Source organism: Manacus candei, unplaced genomic scaffold (assembly GCF_025592945.1).
Source record: "Manacus candei isolate 608988 ecotype Guabito, Panama unplaced genomic scaffold, ASM2559294v1 h1tg000050l, whole genome shotgun sequence".
Classification (NCBI taxonomy): domain Eukaryota; kingdom Metazoa; phylum Chordata; class Aves; order Passeriformes; family Pipridae; genus Manacus; species Manacus candei.
In genome coordinates, this window is record NW_026138098.1 from 20,246,894 (window position 1) to 20,267,995 (window position 21,102).

The 21,102-nt window shown below is 43.3% G+C and overlaps 1 protein-coding gene across 12 annotated transcripts in view; it reads left to right on the forward strand.

Annotated features, from left to right (window-relative positions):
- The window catches only part of PAX2 (paired box 2), a 99,580-nt gene that overhangs the window by 30,832 nt on the left and 47,646 nt on the right, over nt 1-21,102 (forward strand). For all 12 annotated transcript variants that reach the window (XM_051800131.1, XM_051800130.1, XM_051800137.1 and 9 more), the window contains 2 exons: nt 15,448-15,533; nt 17,612-17,731. In XM_051800131.1, the coding sequence (XP_051656091.1) occupies nt 15,448-15,533; nt 17,612-17,731 (206 nt within the window). The remainder of the gene's footprint in view (nt 1-15,447; nt 15,534-17,611; nt 17,732-21,102) is intronic.

The window sequence follows — 21,102 nt, forward strand, 5'->3', positions numbered from 1 at the left end:
GAGAGATCAGCACAGAATCCAATGCAGATCCCATACAACAGGGCTGGCAAGCTGCTGGAGAGACTAAGAGCAGTCTGGGGCTGAGATGTCTTCTTCCAGCTGATTTCTCTTTTATTTTTAACACCCAGAGAAACAGACGCTGAGAGCAAGTCAGTCATCCAGCGAGCATGTGGCAGAGTTGGGAATACAACCCAGATCCCCTGACTCCCAACCTCAGGCTTTAACCACTAGACCATGCTTCCCTCTAAGCCACCTTGAACTTTCCTCAGTGAGGATGGGGGCTACTAAGCCTCTGTGGGCTGCAGTTTACCAAGCTGTCAGGAGTGTGCTCACTGGACCGCCTCACCAGAGACAGCCTTCCTCACGCATGCTAAAAAAGTTGAAAAGAAATTCATTTCATGGCCGGTGGTTGCTTAAAAAAGGCGATTCCAGCATATGTATGTGATAAATGTTAACTGTGCATTAATCGCATTAAAGAGGACCCTATAAACTTTTCATTTCTAATTAAATTCTGGCCGGTGATTCTGGCGAAGCCAGCTCACTCCGGGTCTTTGTTTATGTGGAAAATTAAAATGCAAATACAATGGAATTTATTTCCATTACTAGAGTGATATGCTGGGCTCCTCTGTTTAACAGCCTCCAATTATTTCTCAAACAGGTCTCTCTCCCTTTCTCCCTCCCTCTCTCCCTTTCTCACTCCCTCATTTTTTTCCCTTCTCCCTATTACCCTGATACTGCTACCCCAGTGTGAGAGATGGGAGCTGGTAAAGCAGTGGGTGCCCTAAGGACCATGTCATCTGCTCAAGGTCAAATTCAGGCCAGAATACAGAGGAGGAAATGGGGAAAAGAGCGTGAGATCACAAACAAGGGAGCAGGGGAAGTAACAAGGCTTGAGCTAATGCAAGGAGGAGTAAGGAGTTACCTATTAGCAACCTCACTGAAGAATAGAAGCTAAACTCACTGGCTTGCTAAATCCCAGTCATATAGATGACCCGACTGAAAGAGGTCATGCATCTTCGCCTGATGGGATATTTTGGTAAGAGGGTACAATTGGGAACTCTCTCTGAAAGTTTTCTGGATCTTTCACAGCTTTTTTCATAGACTTTGTCTGGATGTGACTGCTGCTGGGCTAAATCCTGATGGCTGAGGAAGGATAGGACAGGCCCAATGCCAGACACATTGCCTGTGCAGAGCAAATAAATCCATGTGGCAATGACACATAATCATCAGCTGAAAAATAACTGAACCCTCTTGTTCATTTCCAAGGGACCAAATGTAGCTATACTATCTTAAGGCATTACTGCACAATATCCACACAAGTCAGAAACCATTGCACAAACTCAGAGATTCACTGTACGTTTAAAATTTCTTAACACATATATTTACTGCTAAATGCTGCTGACAGAGAATCCCATTCTTTCCTACATATAGGAGAGACCTAGGTCAGTTCAGACTTGGGAACATTGCCAGTCAGTCACACACAGATCAGAGGCATCTGCTAACTGACATGGATGCCCTTCTATCCATTAATATAGAAAGTCACACAAGAAGACCCTTGCAAAGGCAAGCGTGCACTTCACTGAAGAGATATGTAATAATTTATAGATCCCTTCACAGTCAAATCTATTTGAAACTGCACAGTATAGTCTTGCATATAACTGTGAAGAAACTTACCTAAAAACGTAACCGGAAGGTCTTAGCAAAATCCCTGAGTATATTAGAAGGCACACACACATATCACATAGCCTTAGAAATCTGCTCACAAGTTATTCAAAAGTAAGTGGTCACAGATCTTGAAGCATGAGCTGAGAACCAGCCAGACGTGCCACCCTGCGTGTCACACACGCGCGAGAGACGTACTTTCGGCACTCCCCGCTGGCAGGGAGAGCTTGGGAGCCAAAGGGATATTCTTTTAGTGCATGTGAGCATCTTAAGGAATCACCTAGTGTAAATGATCCTGCCCCAGCTGAGACAGGGAAACAGGAGAAGGACACATTCACTTACAACACTGAAAAGAGGCCATTACCCAGTCAAACAACCCAATCCCTGACATCATTATTCAATACACAGGAGCCCTGAAATGCACACTAACTCAATCACAGAGACACACGATTACAAAATAATACTGATGGAATCAATGAGACAGACATGCGGTCATACAAAGCACACCCACCCTGGTGTTAATACACAATAACAGCCGCCCAACAAGCGAATACAAAACAGCCATTCACGACCACAGGCCAAAACATGGGGCCACATTCTCAAAGGAGACTTGAAAACTCTGGTAACAAAACCCACCCTTGCCAGAGGGGGCTTAGAGCAAAACTTAGGGTATAGGCAAAAATCTGGCACTTGTCAGCCTAGTGTGTAGCAAACAGTAAAAGCCTTGTCAAGCAGCACACTGAGCACATTCATGTCCTAGTGAGGCTGGTGGTCTCCCAGGGTGCTCAGAACCACGCAGGATTGCGCCCACAGCCATTGAAATAGACTGGTCCAGTGAAGTGACACCTTTGCTCAATGACCAAAAGCATCATGCAGTCAGTCTTAACAAGCAGGGGTGCATGACATTCAAGACTCACCAAAACACAAGCCAACATAAGAAAGCAAAGCCTACAGAATATCAGAAACAAGACAATTGCACACTGTGGACAGGTGCAAACACTGTTCAGCACCCAAAGCCACAGAACCATTTCACAGACAGGCTTCTGCAAAACAGCCCAATTCTCTTCCCAAACCACAACGGCACACCTAAACCTAATACAGCACTAGTGTCTTTCCCCTTTAGAAAGGAGAAAAGCGACACATAGAACATGCTCATAACACCAAAAATAATCAACCTGCCTCACAGGCTGTGCCAGAGCATGCCAACCTAAGCGCTTAAGACATGGCCCAAACAGCCAGCTTTTGCAAATCCTGCATGATCTCCTTGGGAGGGTGATAGGAACTGGACTGTAAGTCCTTTCCCTGGCACAGCAGGCATCAGTTTGTAGCAGGTTGCGTACACAAGAATATGATGTTATTGAAAAAGCCAGCAAGGCTGGGGGAAGACTGCTGTTGGTTGTGTGTGCCTGCGCGCATTGTGTGTACAGGAATTCCCCTTCCTCTACCGAGTGCCGCTGCTTGTAGCCATTAAAAAGCCCAGGTCCTCATGCTGGGTGTTCAGTGAGTATTGATTCAGTCTGCAAGCAATTTTAATATTTCTTCAGGGACTTTCCAGCAACAGCACAAGTCATTAATTCACCCTCCCAAATTGCTTATTCAATAGAAGGAACATGGCTTCTGAATAAAGTCCCAGAATTTATGTGACTCACATGAGTCAGGAGGTCAAACAACTGTTATGGAGCGAAGTTAAAAATCCAAATAAAATATTGACACTTTTTTGGGACTGAGGGGAGGGGGGAGGGGGAAGGCAAAGAAAAGGTATTTAAAATAGGGTTTTGTTGCAATGCCCCCAGGATAAAGAATGGAAAGAGATTGAAGACAAGCTGGAGTTTGTAAAATCAATGGGATTTATTGCATATCCGCTTGGCATTTAATAACTCCTTCCTTTCCATCTTCCCCTACTCTGTTTGTACATGGGGGAGATAAAAACTACAAATAGCCAGCCACAAAGTACACAGACAGACACCCCAAACACGAATACACAAAGGCAGGCACATGCAGGGATGAATGTTACTGTAAGGCAGTGGCATAGCATCAGGAGGTCCTCTCAGGACTCAGGATCTTGGCTGAACTAGATAGAGCCATTCACATATGGCATTACATATGCCCACATAGTAGCAGATAGTGTGTGTTCACAGTCTCTGCAAAAAAAAAAAAAGGCTGTGAGGGGAAACTGAGGTACAGAGTGAATTAAAAGAGTCTGCTCAGTCACAGAGCTCATCAACAAGGTAGCCAGTTAGTGTTTTTGCTGCTGAAGGACACTGCCTTTTACAGTAATGAAAACGCACAAAGCAACCAAGATCAGACTGTAAGAAGCCATCCATCTCACAGGAGGGACACACAAACCACACAAAGAAGAAATGCACCTGCAGACACCATGCAAGCCCATCCATATGCAGATAGATGCACACACAGATACAAATACATACATGCTTTTACTAAGCTCATTGTTATTCAGAAAGCACCACAGCTAGATTACACACAGAAGTAGAAACATACCTGCAGACAGACAGACCTGCAAGTGCCTGTGTGTACAAACGCACCAGCACATACATGCACACACTGGTACATCAGTATAGCCTCCTGTGGCAGCACATCCACACCGAAAAAGTCACACAAACTGATGTGCTTCTACAAATCTGGATTTTACTTACAGTGGTATCTTCTTAGCTAGCTGCACAGAAATGGATGCCCACACACTCTAAAGTGCATTCCGCACAAGCATATTAATATATAGGACTGTCTTCTTATTACATTATACTGTAGCTGTTTCAGTGAAACCATGCTAATTTTCTACTAGTCAAAGATCTGAGACTGCTGTAGCCATCAAACAACATTATTCATTAGCAATCACTCCATAAAAAACAGCACATAAAAATGTAGCCTAACCATCTAATCAAACAGTACTTGGCGGTTTGGGACATTTAAGTGGGCTTTCTTTTTTTTATTTGGGTTTTTTGGTCATCTGGTTGACTTTTTTAGTAAAGACTTAAGGCAGCTGCTTTCTTCAAGTTGAGATTTTCTGAAAGGTAATTTTTCAAGGGCTTTTTTGCATTGTGATAAAAATAAGGTTTGACAGTATTTCCTTCCTAAGATATCTGCTGACCAAATAGAGACTGTGGTTTAAAATTCAGCAAGGTAATGAAAAGTTTGAAATTTCCATAATGGTGCTTTAAAATATTAATACTTTTACATTAAAATATGCTTCTGTCTTATTTCTAAGATTATTTTGTTCATGATAGATTTTGCAACAGCCCTTTAAAAGGCAAAATAGAATCTTTTGGTCACCTTATGCTACCTCCTGTCTTCTTAGACCACAATATATTGAAGAAAAAGTGTAAAGGTAGCATAGTTTTTTAAATACCATCACCTATGTCCCTCTGTATTCCTCTATGAATCGTGATTGCATCTGATCTTGTTGAACTTCAGTTAGATAAAAAAATGAAATACATGCTGATTTACAGCTGGAGGCATTCCAATTCATTAAGTGAACAAGTACTTAATTCAGATTAAGGGGACCGTGTTTTGAAATAATGGAACTGGATAAAATCACTAAAATCACCGCAAATATCATGATTTTCAGAAAGAATATATCATAATTTGCAATATAGTGTTCTACTGCAAAAGCCTAACCTGCAAAATTTGAATAATTCAATATTTATAACTCAGGTCTTCAGATAGTGTTAAACAATTGCTGCACCTCTTCTTTATTAACCGCGGCTAGTGCCTGGCTCAGCGTGTCAAGCACTGGACAAATCAGTCTTAGAGATCAGTAAAGCTCACCGGGAGAAAAGTTGCCTGCATGGGGATGTAGGGATGAGGAAACACTTGTGCGTGTGGGGGAGGATCATTTAAACTGCTCCTCTTGGGAGGTTGGTTGTCAATTTGGAGTTGTTGAAGGAGTCTCAGCTGAGATGGTTTCATTGACAGGAAATAGGCAACTGGCTTGTTTACACAGGGTCAAATGACAAAATTAATCTGAATTAACTTTGCAAGTACATTGGTTAAAAGCATTAAAACATTGTTCAGGTGCTCATTCAAAATTTGAGTGTCCTAAATTGAATTTAGTTCACTTCATTTCCAAAGTGAATTAAGCTAAACTAAATTAAAGCTGCCTTAATTCTAAACAAGGGAGTCAGAGGTGTAATGCAGTTTAACTAGACAACTTTAATTTCACACATTCAGTTAATTCAAATTAGTTATTTTGCACAGCCGTATGTAGATAAACCCTTGGACCGCTAACTCCTATGGACAGGAGCTGTATTTATACAGGAGCCAGGAAAAGGGTACCCAGAGGCCCTGAGTACTCTACTGGCCATTGCAATTGTAGCAGAAAAGGACAGATATAACAGGCTGGTGAAGGCTCACAGAAACCCATAGCTCTTCAGTTAATCAGATGGATGCCAGATATGTTATTTAGAAATAGAGCAGATCTACATTCACCAACTTACACAGCTATGCAAATACACGCACAGGTATGGGCCTTATAAAATAGCAGGGTTCCCCATTAATTATGTATCAGTATTCAGATACATTAGCTATTACATCATGGATATTATAGCCTTGTTACACATTTTTTCTAGGTGGTTATGACTTATTATTTGTAATAATTTTATGGGGCTGTGCAAAAACATCCATATCACTAGTTGGTGATGCTTACAAGCCACACATCTGAACATATTTTGCCATTAAACTCTGTTAAAACCTGCAATGGTTGAACAAATGTTTATTAATTCTTCATGGGGACTGAATATATAATATGTGACCCAAATGTCTAACTCCATGCAGACCTATAGACAAAGATAAACAAGTATGTCAGTTGTGTGGCGAATTAAAAGATACTAAGAACCAAGTACTAATGCATTGCAAACACAATATGGACACATAAACATACAAATCATATTCTCTAAACATTAGACCTGATAGTGACTTACATGAGCCAAGCAGACTGGTTACAGATTTGTCTTTTCATTATGAAAAATGGCTTTGTCCTCTAAACATGAAAACTAGACTGTCTTCTACAGAGATGGGCACCAACTTGATGCTGGAAGCCTATGTAGCACCCACATGCTGAAGTGCTCACCTGTGCCTAACTGCTTTGGGTGGCACAATAAAGCAAGGAATAAATTATACAAGAGCAGTGAGGACTAGAACAAGAAGGGACAGATTCAGGTTCTCCATGAATATTTTCAATGTGGTTTTGAATCAGAACTTCAATAAAATTCTACAGCTAGCTTTTCAGTGTAGTTGGAACCTGCTTTTTCAATACAATACATACATATTATTCTGATTTTTATTTTTTAGCATAGTCTTTCACTCACCTGAAAAAGGTAATTTTAAAGGGGAAAGCCCCCAATTTTTCCATTCTGATTTACACTCTTCTCATAATTTTGTTTATTTCTTTAAAACCCGAAGTAAGAATAACATTAGATGTAAATTGTCACATTCTCAGCACTGGTTTTGTTTTGATTTTCAGCAAAAATCTTCTAATGGTAAGGGGTGCACTAAGAAAATTTTCCCCAGTTCTGACCAGCATAAGGGAGGCAACACACAATGACACCCCTGTAAAGGGAATAATTTGCTTATCCAACATACACAAGCACGTACTGCAGTGCTGCACTCTGCAGGATATAGAGATAATACACAGCTAATACACAATGCTGCCAAGCCCAAAAGTTAAAAAGTCCTCATTCAATACCCTCCAAAATAAAGAGACTGGCATAAAATTTGCAAGGCTGTAAATGAGAATGTATTTATTTCTTTTTCCTTTGCCTCCAGTTCTGGCCCCTTGGAAGGCAGCCAGGTCCCACTTCCACCTGGTCTTTGCAGCCATGAAAGCTAGAAATACCTTGGTATTAAATGAAAGTAGAACTAGTTGTTTATCTTTAAGATCTGAGGCTTTATACAAAATACCAGGTATGGCATAACTTGCAAGAGGGTTGAAAATGTTACCTACGTTTATCTGATTCCTCCCAGTTCAAGACTCCCTTCCTAGTACACACATGTCTTCTGTTAATCAAAATGAATGTCCACAAGGAATTCAGCACAGACTCCTGAATTTTAATAACTGGAAATGGGCTCAAAGCAAAGCTTTCAATTAAAAGTTCCCATACTCCAGATTAAGATATTTAACCTTGGCAAGCCCATGTGTTTCTGTAGTTCTTCTTAACTCACCTGCTGGCACAGCCGCTGTTCTGACAGCTCCAGCCCGTGCTGCGTGGCAGTCACCGGTGTGCTGGCAGCTCATGGGGCTGTACCCTATGCCAGCTCCATACTGCTGCAGCAACACTGCTAGTAGGACCCAAGCTGGCCAGTCCGTAGGTAACAGAAGATGCCACTCTGAACTGCTATCACTGCAGTGTAGGCATACTCAGAAAATTATTAATTCCTAAGAGCTCAAAAATTTCCGTGCCCTTTCATGGCAGAAGTATCTTGCTAGTGAAGGGGACCTAGCCACTGGCAATGCTTCTCTCCTGCTCTCTTCATGTGGCTTGTTGGTTTTGTAGCTTTTGGCCTTTTGTTGCAGAGATGAGTTTGGTGAGGGGGAATGATAGGTCTGTAGCTGCTGGGATGGATACTTTCATGGATGCTGTGAGCTGAATGTCTGCTCCACGGTTGCCTATGATATTAGAATTTGGACTTGATGACCCAGGTGGTTCCTCCTAGGCCTGTGTTTCTACGTTCAAGAGCAGCAGAACTCTTTTTGTACTATAAGATTTTCTTAATTCACCTTAAACCCAGGATGTCAAGCTACTAGGATCAAGTTTGCTTCCAGTATTTTGTTGACTGTATGACATCTTCTAGATGTTTGGATTTTAATGAATTTCTGGAAGAAAGCCTTCCAAACGTGAACTGAGTGTAATAAAAGTAGAAGCACCTGCCTGAGGACATTTCTATGCTACTGTCACTGCTTGACTGCAGCTCGTGTAAATAAACTTTAGCCAGCTTTAAGACAGCCAGACCAGGTCCTGTTGGCTCTGTAGCCACAGCTTTGCATAACACAGCAACTATTCAAGCACACCTGTTTCCCAGGTGAGAAAATGTTTCCTACAGCCTAATGCAGCAATTTATTCTGGGAGGTCAGGCTAGGCAATCTGTACACATGGGGCTGACCATTGTCAATGCCATCAGTACCAGGGGCATGAAGTTGTGTGTTACTGCTCACAGAATGAGATGGCAGGCCAACCCCCTGTCTGGCAGATCTCCCACTCCCAAAAGACAGGCATCTTCACCTTTCTTTCCTTCCACCCCTCTTCCTTATGTCTGGGCTTGTACCGTGTAGCAAAGCAGAACTGGAATGCACTGAGATCTGCTAGAAGCTGAACATTAATGCTCTGCTCAAATTAAATGAAATAAAACCATATGGTGTCATCATGGGTCACTGATTTAAAACAACAAAAAACCCCTAGCTCCCCTCTAAGCCCTTCAGATAGTAAAACTGGTGCTGTGAATTGTGAGTCTTCTTAGAGTGCAGCCAAGAAATACAATGAGAGAAAAGGGCAGAATTGGGCTTTCTCTCCTGTTCGTAGTGAGCAGGTTGACCTGGAACAAAGTGGCACTTTTTTCCCCATGCCTGCAGGCATGTCAGTGTAGCTCCACTGAAGTTGATGGACCTACACAGATTAACAGGAGATAAGGAGTCAAATATTCTCAGAGAGGGCTGGGACTGTGTTTTGAGACATGTAAGGCATCTCCATTTTGACCTCTCATCTATTTGGAAGCTTTGGGAAAGCAGATAATCCCTCTTCATGCACCTTTTAGGACTACCAACCTAATCAATCTAATTTATCTGTCATACTTGTGCTTATATACTAACATAGTATACATGGTCACCCTTCTTCTCTCTCCTTTTTCAAAAGGTAGGGAGAAGAAAATGCAATTTGCATGACAGGAGAGAGTTTGAATGTGTGAATATTGCTTGTGGCCCCTGAATGTGGCAGGGTTTGAAGGCATTCTGCTGCCTTGGCAAGGAGCACCAGAGCCTCAGGCCAGCTAGCGAGGAAGCTGAGTCTGCTGCTCCTGCCAATGTCAGCTGTTGTTCTGAGGGTTGTAAGTGTTGCAGTAGATTTTGAGAGCAGTAGAAGCTACTCCCCACCCCCTCCGCTTCCCAGTAGAAATTATGTTGCGGCTTTTGGGGGGCAGCTCTGATTTTCCCATCTACATCTGCTGCTGCAAATTCAAACACGACCGCCAAAGCCTGTGCAGCTGAAATACAATTCTTGTTGCCTTTGCCTATTTCCCTTCCCTTCACATACAGCCGCTGTCAGCAGGGTACGTGTCACTTCTGCTACAAGCAAGAGAACGAAGCCAATACTGTGCTACAGCTCGCTGAAGCACTTACTTGGCCCGTTATTAGAGAGTCTGAGCCCTTCACTCCTCCTTCCAGCTGTCCTCACTGTGCCCCAGGTGGCACGCAATGCTCCTATCTTCACACTTCAGGCAGGAAACAGAGCACAGAGAGAAATGCCATTTGTCCAAACTCTTGATGAGAGAGGTCCATGACAGAGCAAGGAACTGAAGCCCTTCCCTAAGTCGGATTAGGCTCTATCAGACTTTCTATTTCCCTTCCTTCACCCCCAAATCCCTCGGCTGTTTTTCCTCACGGTGTTACAAAGCTTGCATTTCGTTTTGAACTTTGTTTGCGCAAACAAGGCTTCTCCCCCACCCTTTCTTTTGCTCAGCTGTGAATTCAGCTGTTTTTCAACCTATGCACAGAAACATAAAACTCTCTCCTATTTGAACCAAAGCCACGTTCAGAGTTCTTAATGCCTGTGCAGCACCAATCTTCAGCTGAGATATTGTTGACTCCATGGAGGCTGTCAACAAGGACCCCAAAGCTGCCTCTTCTCTGATGCCAGCATCACTGGGATGGTCTCAAGCCCTTTTGTAGGTAGCGATCTGATGCAGAGAAGGCATCACTGTCTCACCGAGCCCTGCACCGTGTCCCCCGCAGGCTGCCGTGTCTGTACCGCCGGCAGAGCCCGTGGCTCAGCAGTACAGCCCGGCACTAATTAAACAGTGCGGCACAGCAGGGTGTGAGTGCGTTGGCCATCACAGCCTCCTCTCGACACACTGCAGAGAAAAGGCTGAAGCTTCACAATGTTAGCCTTCCAAGAACCACTTTAATTGCCCAGTAATGCACACCCTGGGGTCTTGTAATGTGCTGCTAATATGGAGCATTTAAAATATGAATACTCCAAAACAATTACAAGGAGTTTGGTGCTCTGCTGAGTGTATCTTTCCACTATGAAAAATAATCCACAACAAAGGAATATGATCAAAGCAAGGATACCAGTGGTTTCTGAATTCTGCCAGGGTCTTCTTGAGGCAGCAGGACACACCACTCTTTCCTTTGGTGCAACTTCACTCTGTTCTTCCAGGATTAAAATAATTGCTAGCCTGGGACTCCAGATGATTCAGACCTACCTTACCTCTCTCTGATCAGCCCTAGTATAACTTTTTTATTTGAGATAGTGTCTAAAGACTCTGACAACTGTAGTAAGAAAGGAGAAACCACAGAGTACATTAGGTCATAAGAGAGTTTGGATAGAAATGTCAGAGAAGCAAGGGAAGTTTACTATGATCTCTTATTCTTTCATCAAATAATTTCTGGACAGGTACAGAAGTGATTTTTTACTTGCTTATTTAAAAGGAGTGAACGTTTTGCTTCTCAGAAAAGACTCTGGCTCACATAATTTTGACTTCTAGTATTTCTTTCTACATTCTTGATGAGAGCTTGTTACAATTGTCATACTAGGAGAGAAGATTTTTGCCTGTCTGTCTGTATTCAGAATCAGGAAAAGGAATTGCATTAAAACTGATAAAAATAATGAAATAGAAATCAAACATTGGAAATTCATGATCTAATGGTGAACATTTAGGAAAGTAAAAGGCATTTGGAAACAGGCAGTTGATTTCAGCTGGCGCTGTACGTAGTATTAATTCTAGAAATCTAGAGTCGCTACAAGCCAAGTATGGTAACTCATGAATTCCAGGAATGGATGTATAATTCACAGTATGATACTATGTACTGTAATGACATTATATGCCATTACTTAAGATAATATTGCATATTAAATTCAGATTGTGAAATGAAGTTCAGTGGCTTTACTGCAATCAAAGATCTATAAATGTCCTGTTGCTGAAACTTCAGAAGGTTATGTATTAAATCTGTTTATAGTCTGAAACTCAAAGTAGACAACTTGTGCAAAAATCTCCCACTGGAAAATGAAAAATTGGAATTTGCAGTAAGTACCAGTTTATGTTCCTAATTAAATACAAATGCTGTTACTGGAGTCACTGACTGTGATGGAATTAGAGCAGGGATGAATTTAGTCCAAAGTGACAATTTCTCTTGGAGAAAATAAAGACGTTTGAAAATATGGCATTTATCTCAAGAAATCAGCACTGCTAACTGGTGTGGCAGGACTTGTGTCCCTTCTACTTTTGGAAAGGGCCAAGGAAGTGGTCTGCAAAAACACTTGTCTTTCTCCAGTGTCTAAAGGCAAGAACAAGCCATCAAAGATGGCAAGAGGTGATTGAGGTTTTGCGACCTCTTATACAGCAGTAATCCAGAAATCCTAGATTTGAGGCAGCAGAGCTGGCTTAGTGCATTTTTCAGTCTCTGGTAAGGGTGAGAAGCTTTCAGCAATCACAAAGTTTAAAGACAGCATTACTATGCTGCATTTGTTGCTATAGGACTGGGTCAGCTCTGTTCATCTTTCATCTGCTGTTTCATTAGGTGGTCTTGTGTAGGGCAGGCTCACTCAAAGCCTCTTAAAGCAGCAGCAGTGATGCCTTGCTATCACTTGTTTATCACTGTCCCTAAGTGAATCGACCCAGGGAGATGCACTGCCGTGTTCTGTACTGAGCATTAGGATCCTGAAATTTCTCCTCTTTCCTTACAGTGCTAGAGTTCAGTCATGACTTTAGGGCAAAAGAACACTGCCAGGGAGAGCCTCTTCATGACCTCTTCTGCCTCTTCTTTTAATCATAGAAAATACCTTCTACCTGAGACCTCATTAGGTCTGTGCATTTGATGCCAAGAATTATTTGACCCAAGCTACCAGAGGTGGCACAATCAGAACTGCTCCCCTCTGCTCACAGTTTCCAGGCACTTTCTTTTGACATAAAACCAGCTTCATTCTTAGGAAGGGAATTTTTGAGCAAGCCTTTCACCTCTGGGTCACTAGCTGAAATCTGGCCCTGGTTGGTAGTGACCGAAAATCATTACCAGCTGACAGCTACTTGGTGAAATGAGCTGGTGAGCCTCATTCCAGTTCCTAATGGACGCTTCTCAGTAAACACAGTCACAACTGGCACTAACTGGTGTTCTTAGCCCACAGACTGAATGGGGGAGGAAATTGAACTTTCCTCTTCATGCCCTGCCTGGGTTTTTGGAGTATTATGGACAGGCATTTTATACCTGAAGCGTTTCACAGGCTGTTTGTCCTCCAAATGGCTTTTTGAAACTTTGCAATTTCCATGCAGCATGATTCAGCACAGCCTGATCCGCCATCTCAGTGTAATTAGACTCATCTTTTGGTTCCCTTAGCCGCCTGATGCCATCTCCCAGTACGAATGATGTGTCTGATGTCATATCTCAGTATGAATGGAACTGTCTGATGTCACCTCAGTGCTAACAGGACGTTTTATAATATGTCATCTAAGACTGCAGGGGAAATCTTCTAATCCATTCACTATGCTGCACTACAGTAGAACATAACACAGTATAATGTGTAGGTTAACTTAGACACCCCCAGGCAGGTTTTGGATAGACGGATGGATGGATGGATAGATACATTTATACAAAGTATACATACATTATATCACTCTATTGATTTTTAAAAAGTTCCAGGACTGCCTAGCTATAATGAGATTTTTGAACTTTGTGTTGCGATCAATGAGGGGAATATTATTGGCCTGGAGAATTGATATACCCGCTCTCTGTGGCTTGTTCTTCTCCTGGACTGCCCCTGCCCCCAAGGTGTACGATTCCATCAGACACTTAACCTCTTTTACAGTGTCATCAGGCTAAAAGGAATCTAATAGTGACACGGGACTTGTGCTCAGCACTCTGGCACTATTGCTTTCCTGTCACAAATAATTTATAGCTTTCTATTTCCATCCCTTTGCCTGCACCCCATCCCCTTTTTCTGTTTCTCTGGACTGGGGGAAATCAATAAACTCACACAACCAGAGTGGCACTTCAGGGGGTTTTAGGGGGAATGTGAGAGAAGAGGGAAAAAAAAAACACCTAAAAGAAGAAAAAAAGTTATATTATTTGCCCTAGCACAGACTTTTCAGATCAGCTCCTCAGCTAGTACAAATAGCAAGACCTCAGAATCTGGCCCTGAAGCCTTCAGACACCTTCTGTATAGGTCCTCAGCAGCTATAGATTAGGGCATCTGGTACCAGTTATCTATATGGGATGAGGATCTGGATCTCCATCCCCAGCTAGAACCTTGACATTGTCTGTCTCCAGCTATGTCCCAGGCAGCCTCTCTGCCGCTCCAGCTACTGCTCAGGCTTCATCATATGTACATCAGAGTTTTCTAACATGCTGAGGTGAGATGTTCTCTTTCTTTTCCTAAAAAGGTTTCAGTCTCAGGAGTTGTGCTTTTTCAATATTGCCCTCCCAGTGTCTTGCGTGTCTCTATCCATACCATACCACCCACTAGACACACATTTGTTCTTTGAAGTTTTGCCAACTTATTCTTTAGAATGAATTTAGAAGGGAAGTTGTCATGCAGGCAGAGAGAATGTGCTATTTGCTTTCACTTTCTGAAGAGATTTTAGAAAATGGGTAGGAAATAAAGCTAATGTAATGCAGGGCTGAGAGTTCCAGAAACTCAGGCTGAAGAGCATCTTCAGACCTCACCCTAACTGGAGAGGTTGAAGAGAGGAGGGGTTTGTTTTAATCTCAGAAAGGAATTTGGTCTCCATGGCCTCCACAGGTCATGGCTTATTTGCTGAGTTCCTTGGTGAAACAGTGGTTCTGGAGTCACAGATACCCAATATCTGCCAGTAGTCAGGGACCTTGCCAGTCAAATGCTAGTGATTTTCTTTCACCACTGACCTCACTTGGATTTAAACCAGTGACCTAGGGGTGAAAGATTTCATGTAACAAGAAACAGAGCACTGAATTACAGTTCAGTTTATTTTCATTCTGAGCTATATTATGAGATTTGTAGCATCTTTTTGAGTTCCCATGCTGTATTCATTCACCATCTGACAAACACCAATTTTTGCCCTGTTTGCTGAAACTTCTTCCTGGTGATCTCTATCCCTCACCACTCCCTACAGATGCCTTCTGCTCTTAACTTCTCATTTATGAAGGGCAAGGGCTTTGGGCAAGCCTTCCACAAGGGCATTCAGTCATTCAGAAGGGTGTTTTTTAGATAACAAAATTAAAGCTACACCATTTGTAAATCCAGCAATGTCTCTATTAGCTGCAAAGACTGCCTTGAGATGATGCTCACAGATCAGACCATAAATGCTAATGCAGCTTTTAACACACAGGAGATACTTGCTCACTCACTGAACACCCTCCTTATGCAGTGAACACCCACGTTTGGGATAAAGATAATAGAGCAGAACTAGGACAATTCTCCAAGAATCGTACCATTAAAGCAGTAGAATCAGGACCACAATAAGGCAAATGGAACCACTCTGCTGCACCCAGAGCTCAGATCAAGTTTTCGGGTTCTGATAGCTGGGACTGTGGGTATGCAAAGACACAGAGAAGTTGCATTTGAGTTCTGAACGTGTTTTGCTCTTTTCTAGGATCATCAGAACCAAAGTTCAGCAGCCTTTTCATCCAACACCAGACGGGAGTGGGACAGGTGTGACTGCACCAGGACATACTATTGGTAAGGAGACTGGCATGAAGGGTGGTGACAGGTCAAGTGGAAATGGGGATGAGGCTTAGTTGAGCGAACAAAGTATGACAAGCAGATGCTGAGCAGAGCAAAAGGGAGGAGGGGGTGGCGGGAAAGAAGCCTCTATGGAAATCAGAGGTTTCTTTTCTTTGTTTCCCTTGTTGCATTGCAGAGAAGGGAATCATGGAGAAACTAGCCCAAGGTAGCGGTTTGCTGAAGTGATTCTGCCCTAACATCCATTTCACATTCATGCTCTCCTTCATCTCCCTATAGAGAAGTATTTACTGCTGTGCTGTCTAAGCACGAGCCTTTACTCTGACTCTCTTTCCCCCCTCTTACTCTCAATTTTGTTTCTCTCCTCTCCCTTTGTTGGAACTGGTCCCTTTCTTAGAGCTAGTAATACACAAATATGGGTAAGATATTCCTGTTGCCTCACAACTAAGTTCTTCATTGTTCTAGCTCAGCAGTCAGGTATGCCTCGGGTGTATTTCAATGAGAAAATGCATTTTTTGCTGGGGAAGATGTTTTGCTGGTTTATCGAGGTGAGCAGAAGATGGAGGCTGTAATAAAGTGACCAAATGTCTCCTAGTCTGTTTAAAGGTACTGTGCTAGATATGTGATGAGGTGCTTTTCAGTCTGTGGGCTGTATGGTGGATATGTCTGCTGTTGCTAGCATAGCTTTATCTAGTGACAAGTCAGAGCAGGGAAAATATGCAGTTCTGGGATACTGTGAAATACAGTAGCTTATTTGTGGTCTAAGACACTGTCTTAGATTCTGTTGGTTATTGAGAATCTGTTGCTACACAAGGATTTACTGGAAAGTACTGGTCTACACGGGACAGAGGTGGTAGATATAATCCTGTATGCAAATTTTATTGAGGAGTACAATGGAATTAATGGGCCAATATAGAAGAGCATTTCTGGATGCCCATTTAATCTGGACTTGCTCACTGTACTGGGAATCACTGATCACAACAGATGGAGTTGGCAGATATTATTCCTTCTTGGAACAGTAGTGCAATGTCTAGGGAATGCAATGGCTGAGCTAGGATGGCAAGTGTGAGTGCTTCCCCTAGAGTCTCTCATTGCTCTGGGATGTACTGGGAAGCGTGAGTCTACATTGGACAGTGTTGACAGGTTCTGCTCCATCCTGGAAGGCTTGTATTGGAGGTATTGATTGCTTCAGGTCAGTGCTTTATGAGCTGAATGATGCATAGTGGCCTATGAGAGAACTGGGATATTCTCTCCAGTACTGGGACACACTGGGACATAATAGGTATGCCTGCTGGATTCATAGCTCTACCAATTCTACTTTCTAAAGTCCTGATTATCATGAAGTGATCATTTCTAATCTGAATAACTTGTCATTTCTGATATACTGGAAATTCATGAGCAGTCTTGGATTGCCCTCAATGGTCGCAGGATTCTGCCTATTGACATTGGTCAGTACAAAAGGAAGTCACTAGATTTTCACTAATCTGGGTAGTAGTATGCATCACCAACTCACCAGTTGTTCCCTCACAAGGGAACAGAATTTATTAGCTCAACACTGAAGTGCTTCTAAGGTATGCTAAAAAGGTAATTTTTCAATGAGAGTTTTGGGTGGGCATGTAGGAGGTTGGTCTGCCTAAGACAGAACACATGCACTCTTGGTGAAAAAAATGCTGAGAGGAAATGATCCAGTGAAATATGGATGTACTATGAAGTCACTAGAGAATGTGGCCTGTGCAGCATTTCACTCAGTTACCTTGACACGCTATGGGAAGCCTGCTCTGAACTGGGATGTAACAACAAGGTTTAGCTTCTTGATGAAATACACTTGCTTGTTATTAATGGCCCTGTACTGGAAGGCTGTGGAGCTACGGTATAGAAAATGACAAGCAAAGCTGGGATGCATCTTTGCTCAGTTGCAGTAGAGCGAGTATAAGTCCTTCAGTGTGAGGGACTGGGAGTCTGCTTAGTGCACAGGCTTCACTATGAGGCTGGTGGCATGCATAGCTTTTAGCTGGGTATCCCTGAGTGCTGTGCTGCTCTCCTCATGGCCCTTTTTCCCTTTTCCTTTTGTCCAGTGCCCAGCACAGCATCCCCTCCCGTCTCCAGTGCCTCCAATGATCCAGTGGGCTCTTACTCCATTAACGGGATCCTGGGGATTCCTCGGTCGAATGGCGAGAAGAGGAAACGTGATGAAGGTAGGGGGAGGGGAGAAGCTCATCCTCCCTTTTATATTCTTTGTCCCCATGTACAGGCTCCAATTTCAGGCCAAGGTTTGCAGCTGCTCCAGGGGCTAGATCAGTTTTAGCAACAGAGACCAGTTCCCCGCCACTGCCCTGCTGGCTTGGAATGCTCTTCTTCCGAGGCCCTTTCATGACAGGCTGCGTCTCCAGACATCTGCTCAGCAGGCAGAGAGCCGTCTCCATTGCTGGAGCTGATCCCAAGTTCATTCACTGCTGGAAACGGCTGGAACTGAACTCCCCAGGTGCCAGCAGGTGCCCGGACTTTGAACTGTGGGTAAACATGGTTTCCCCGACTCACTCGTTTTCAAACAAAATGCCATCTTGGAGAAGCACCAGCAATGTGGGATTTATATCTCATTCCCCTTGCAAACAAGTTCCTGCCCTGTGATGTGCCATGAGCTACATTAGCTGGTGATCACAAGGGCCCGATTTTCAATGGGTAGCATCTACCACAGCAGAACTGTCATGCTTGCAACAGTCTGAAAGCAGAACAGGAGGTCTTCTGAGTACTGTGACCGTAAGGTTGTTTTCTAGGCCTTCCGCTAGGGCTCTAAGGAAATAGGATTAAGCTATCTCCTTTTGCTTCCTACTTGTTGGGAAGTACTCAGGGCAAAGTGGATCCTGAAATGAATCAAAAGCAGAAGCCTCGGATATAGATAGATTGAGTCAGAAGGGGTGGGTAAGGTCTTGGTGCTTTTACGGTATCTTTTAAACTCTTTTCTTTAAATCTTGCTCTTTTAATTTGATTTGTTCTAAAATTGAGGGCCAGGAGGTGAACTTTTCTAAGGGTAGTGACTGATCAGTTTGTTGGGTTCAGCCCTGACTTCAGTATATTATGCGTTGCTTGTCGTGTGGAGGGACCTCTTAGCAGTACAGGTGGCTCAGTGTGCTGTGTGTGCTGTAAACCCAAGGCTGTGCAGTGCAAGAGAACATGAGAGTTGTCTGTGATATGTAGTGAGAAGAGAAAGCTCTCCTGAGAGAGATGCTGCATTCGGGGGTTTTGCTGGTAATTTTCTCAGCATTCATTCTGGTGAGGTTCACATCTGTAAGTTTTTGATCCAAACAAACACAATAATCCTAAGAATAAAAGGCAGTCACCATGTCGCCTTTCTCACTAATACAAATAAAACTAGAGGCAAGGACCCAACACAGCTTCTATTAAAGCAAATGGGAACATTTTTGCTGATGTCATTGGAAATTGGATCGGGCCCCAGAGGAAGATCCATTTCCCAGCTAGATGGCAGTAGGGCCCAGCTAAGACAAAAGTGTAGCAATGGAAGGGCTGAGTCAATTCCTCAAAGCCAAAAAATGTCAGGAATAAGAGACTACAAGTATTGCAACCCCCTCCAGCATTTGCCATCATTACATATACATGAAATAGAGACATTTTAAATGGAATGACAAGTTTCTCTAATGGTTGTGCAGATCTCCTGGCACTTATTTGGGGTTTTTGTGAATCCCTGTTCTCATACAGTCCAGTGTGGTGATCACTAGCTCTCAACATGGTGCCTCCACATCTCATTTGAAATGAAGCTGTTCAATCTGGCTTTAGCAGCTATCCAGGCTATACCTGGAAAGATCATCCCACTTTAGATGCAGTCTCACAGTCAATTCCAGCCTCAGAACTTGAGCTTTTTTTGGAAAGTAGTTAGATACAACCAAGCAGCCATCTAAGACTGTGACACTTCACAATGATATACTGACAGTAAGAACTACTCTCTGTGTCTGTCCTTAATTCATCCCAGATTTGATTTAGGCAAGTGACACTCTGCAACTCCTTGCTGTTGGCCAAGAGCCCACATATTCCACTAGGAATCAAAAAGGTACCAGACAATCCCAGAGATGTTGTTTGTCTTCAGCTGAGTTTTAGGTGGCAATTACATGACATGATTGGAACTACTTTAGAGAACAGCCTTCATCCTGTCATCTCAGATATCTGCTGCAGGGAGACGTTGTGCCCCTGTCCTAGAAAAACCTCACATGTGACCCCCAGCCATCTTCTGAACACCCCTAACCAAGAGGTGAGTTATCTGGGCTCACACTGGCCTTAAGAAATGCTGAAAGACATCATCCCTTTGCAGGGTTGGGTCCTAAGACGAGAAGGGTCCATGCAGAGGGTTTGCAACACCAGTGACCTTGCACTCATTCCTGGGCAATCTCCTCTGTAGGTCTGAAGTTTCTGATTGTTTCTAGTCAAGATGGGGATTAGATGTCAAGAAATCCAATGCAAGTATTTCTTTTATGCTCATGCTGGATGCATACACGTTCTCAGTATTTCCCAGAGCTTCTGAGCACTGTTTTATTGCAGTTTCTTAACTGCAGGGTTTATTTGTGAGCTTTGCACATCTACTTTCCCAGCATTTAGGGAGTGGCTCTTCCCTAAAGGAGGCAGAAGAAACAGCACTGTTCTCTCTTTCTTTCCGCTCTGTTGGACCAGCTCTGCTGCAAGGATTCCTCTGTGAGGAATGCAGTTCAGCAGAAAGGGGGAAGTACCAAGCTGTTCCTGAATCCCCGGTTCTGAAAACCTTGTTAGCAACCTCTGTGATGGCTGGGGGGAACAGGGTGGGAGAAACAGAGGAGCCTCTATCTGAGCACACCCCCTCCCCCAGGTCCTCCTTGCTGCAGCTGGTGCCTACATTAGACAGTAGCACAGATGATTAAGAAGAGGAGAGATAATTATGTGTCAAGATGATGTAGCAGAACTCCCGAGTTGGACAGAAGGAGCCAGACGGATGCATGAGGTGGGCTCAGAGATGGACGCTGACAGTCAGGTGTGTCCCTCACAGGGAGTTAGAGGGAACAGTGGAAATCCCAGCCTACCAAATATGCTGGTTGCAGCTGCAAGGGTGGTCTGGGAAACCTATGGCATTGAGACAGAGTTAGCAGGGAAAGAGCTCTGAGTGTCTACTAGTCACAACAAGGAACTGTCTGGTCACAAGTCTTTCCTCAAAACCCAGTGTGTCTTCATCAGGTGAATACCTAGGAAGGATGGTCAGAATTCCCCCTGTTAAGACCACGTTTCAGATTTTGACCAATGATTGCAAAACTTCTGACTTCTGTGACAGATTAGACAGAGTTGGTCTCCTATGATTTTTTAAATAATTTGGCTAAAAAAGTTCACCACCATTTGTGTAGCACAGTGTGTGGCATTTCTTGCATTCTATGGGCACTGCCAATGCTGCTGTAACTTCCCTCTGACCTTCCCCAGCACTTACACCCACCATCTTCCAAAGGCAGAGGTGGGCCTGAAGCATGTAATGACTTTCCCAAGACTGCTGAGGGTCTTGCAGTATCAAGCTGCATCTGAAAGCAGGAATTCCTGGCTC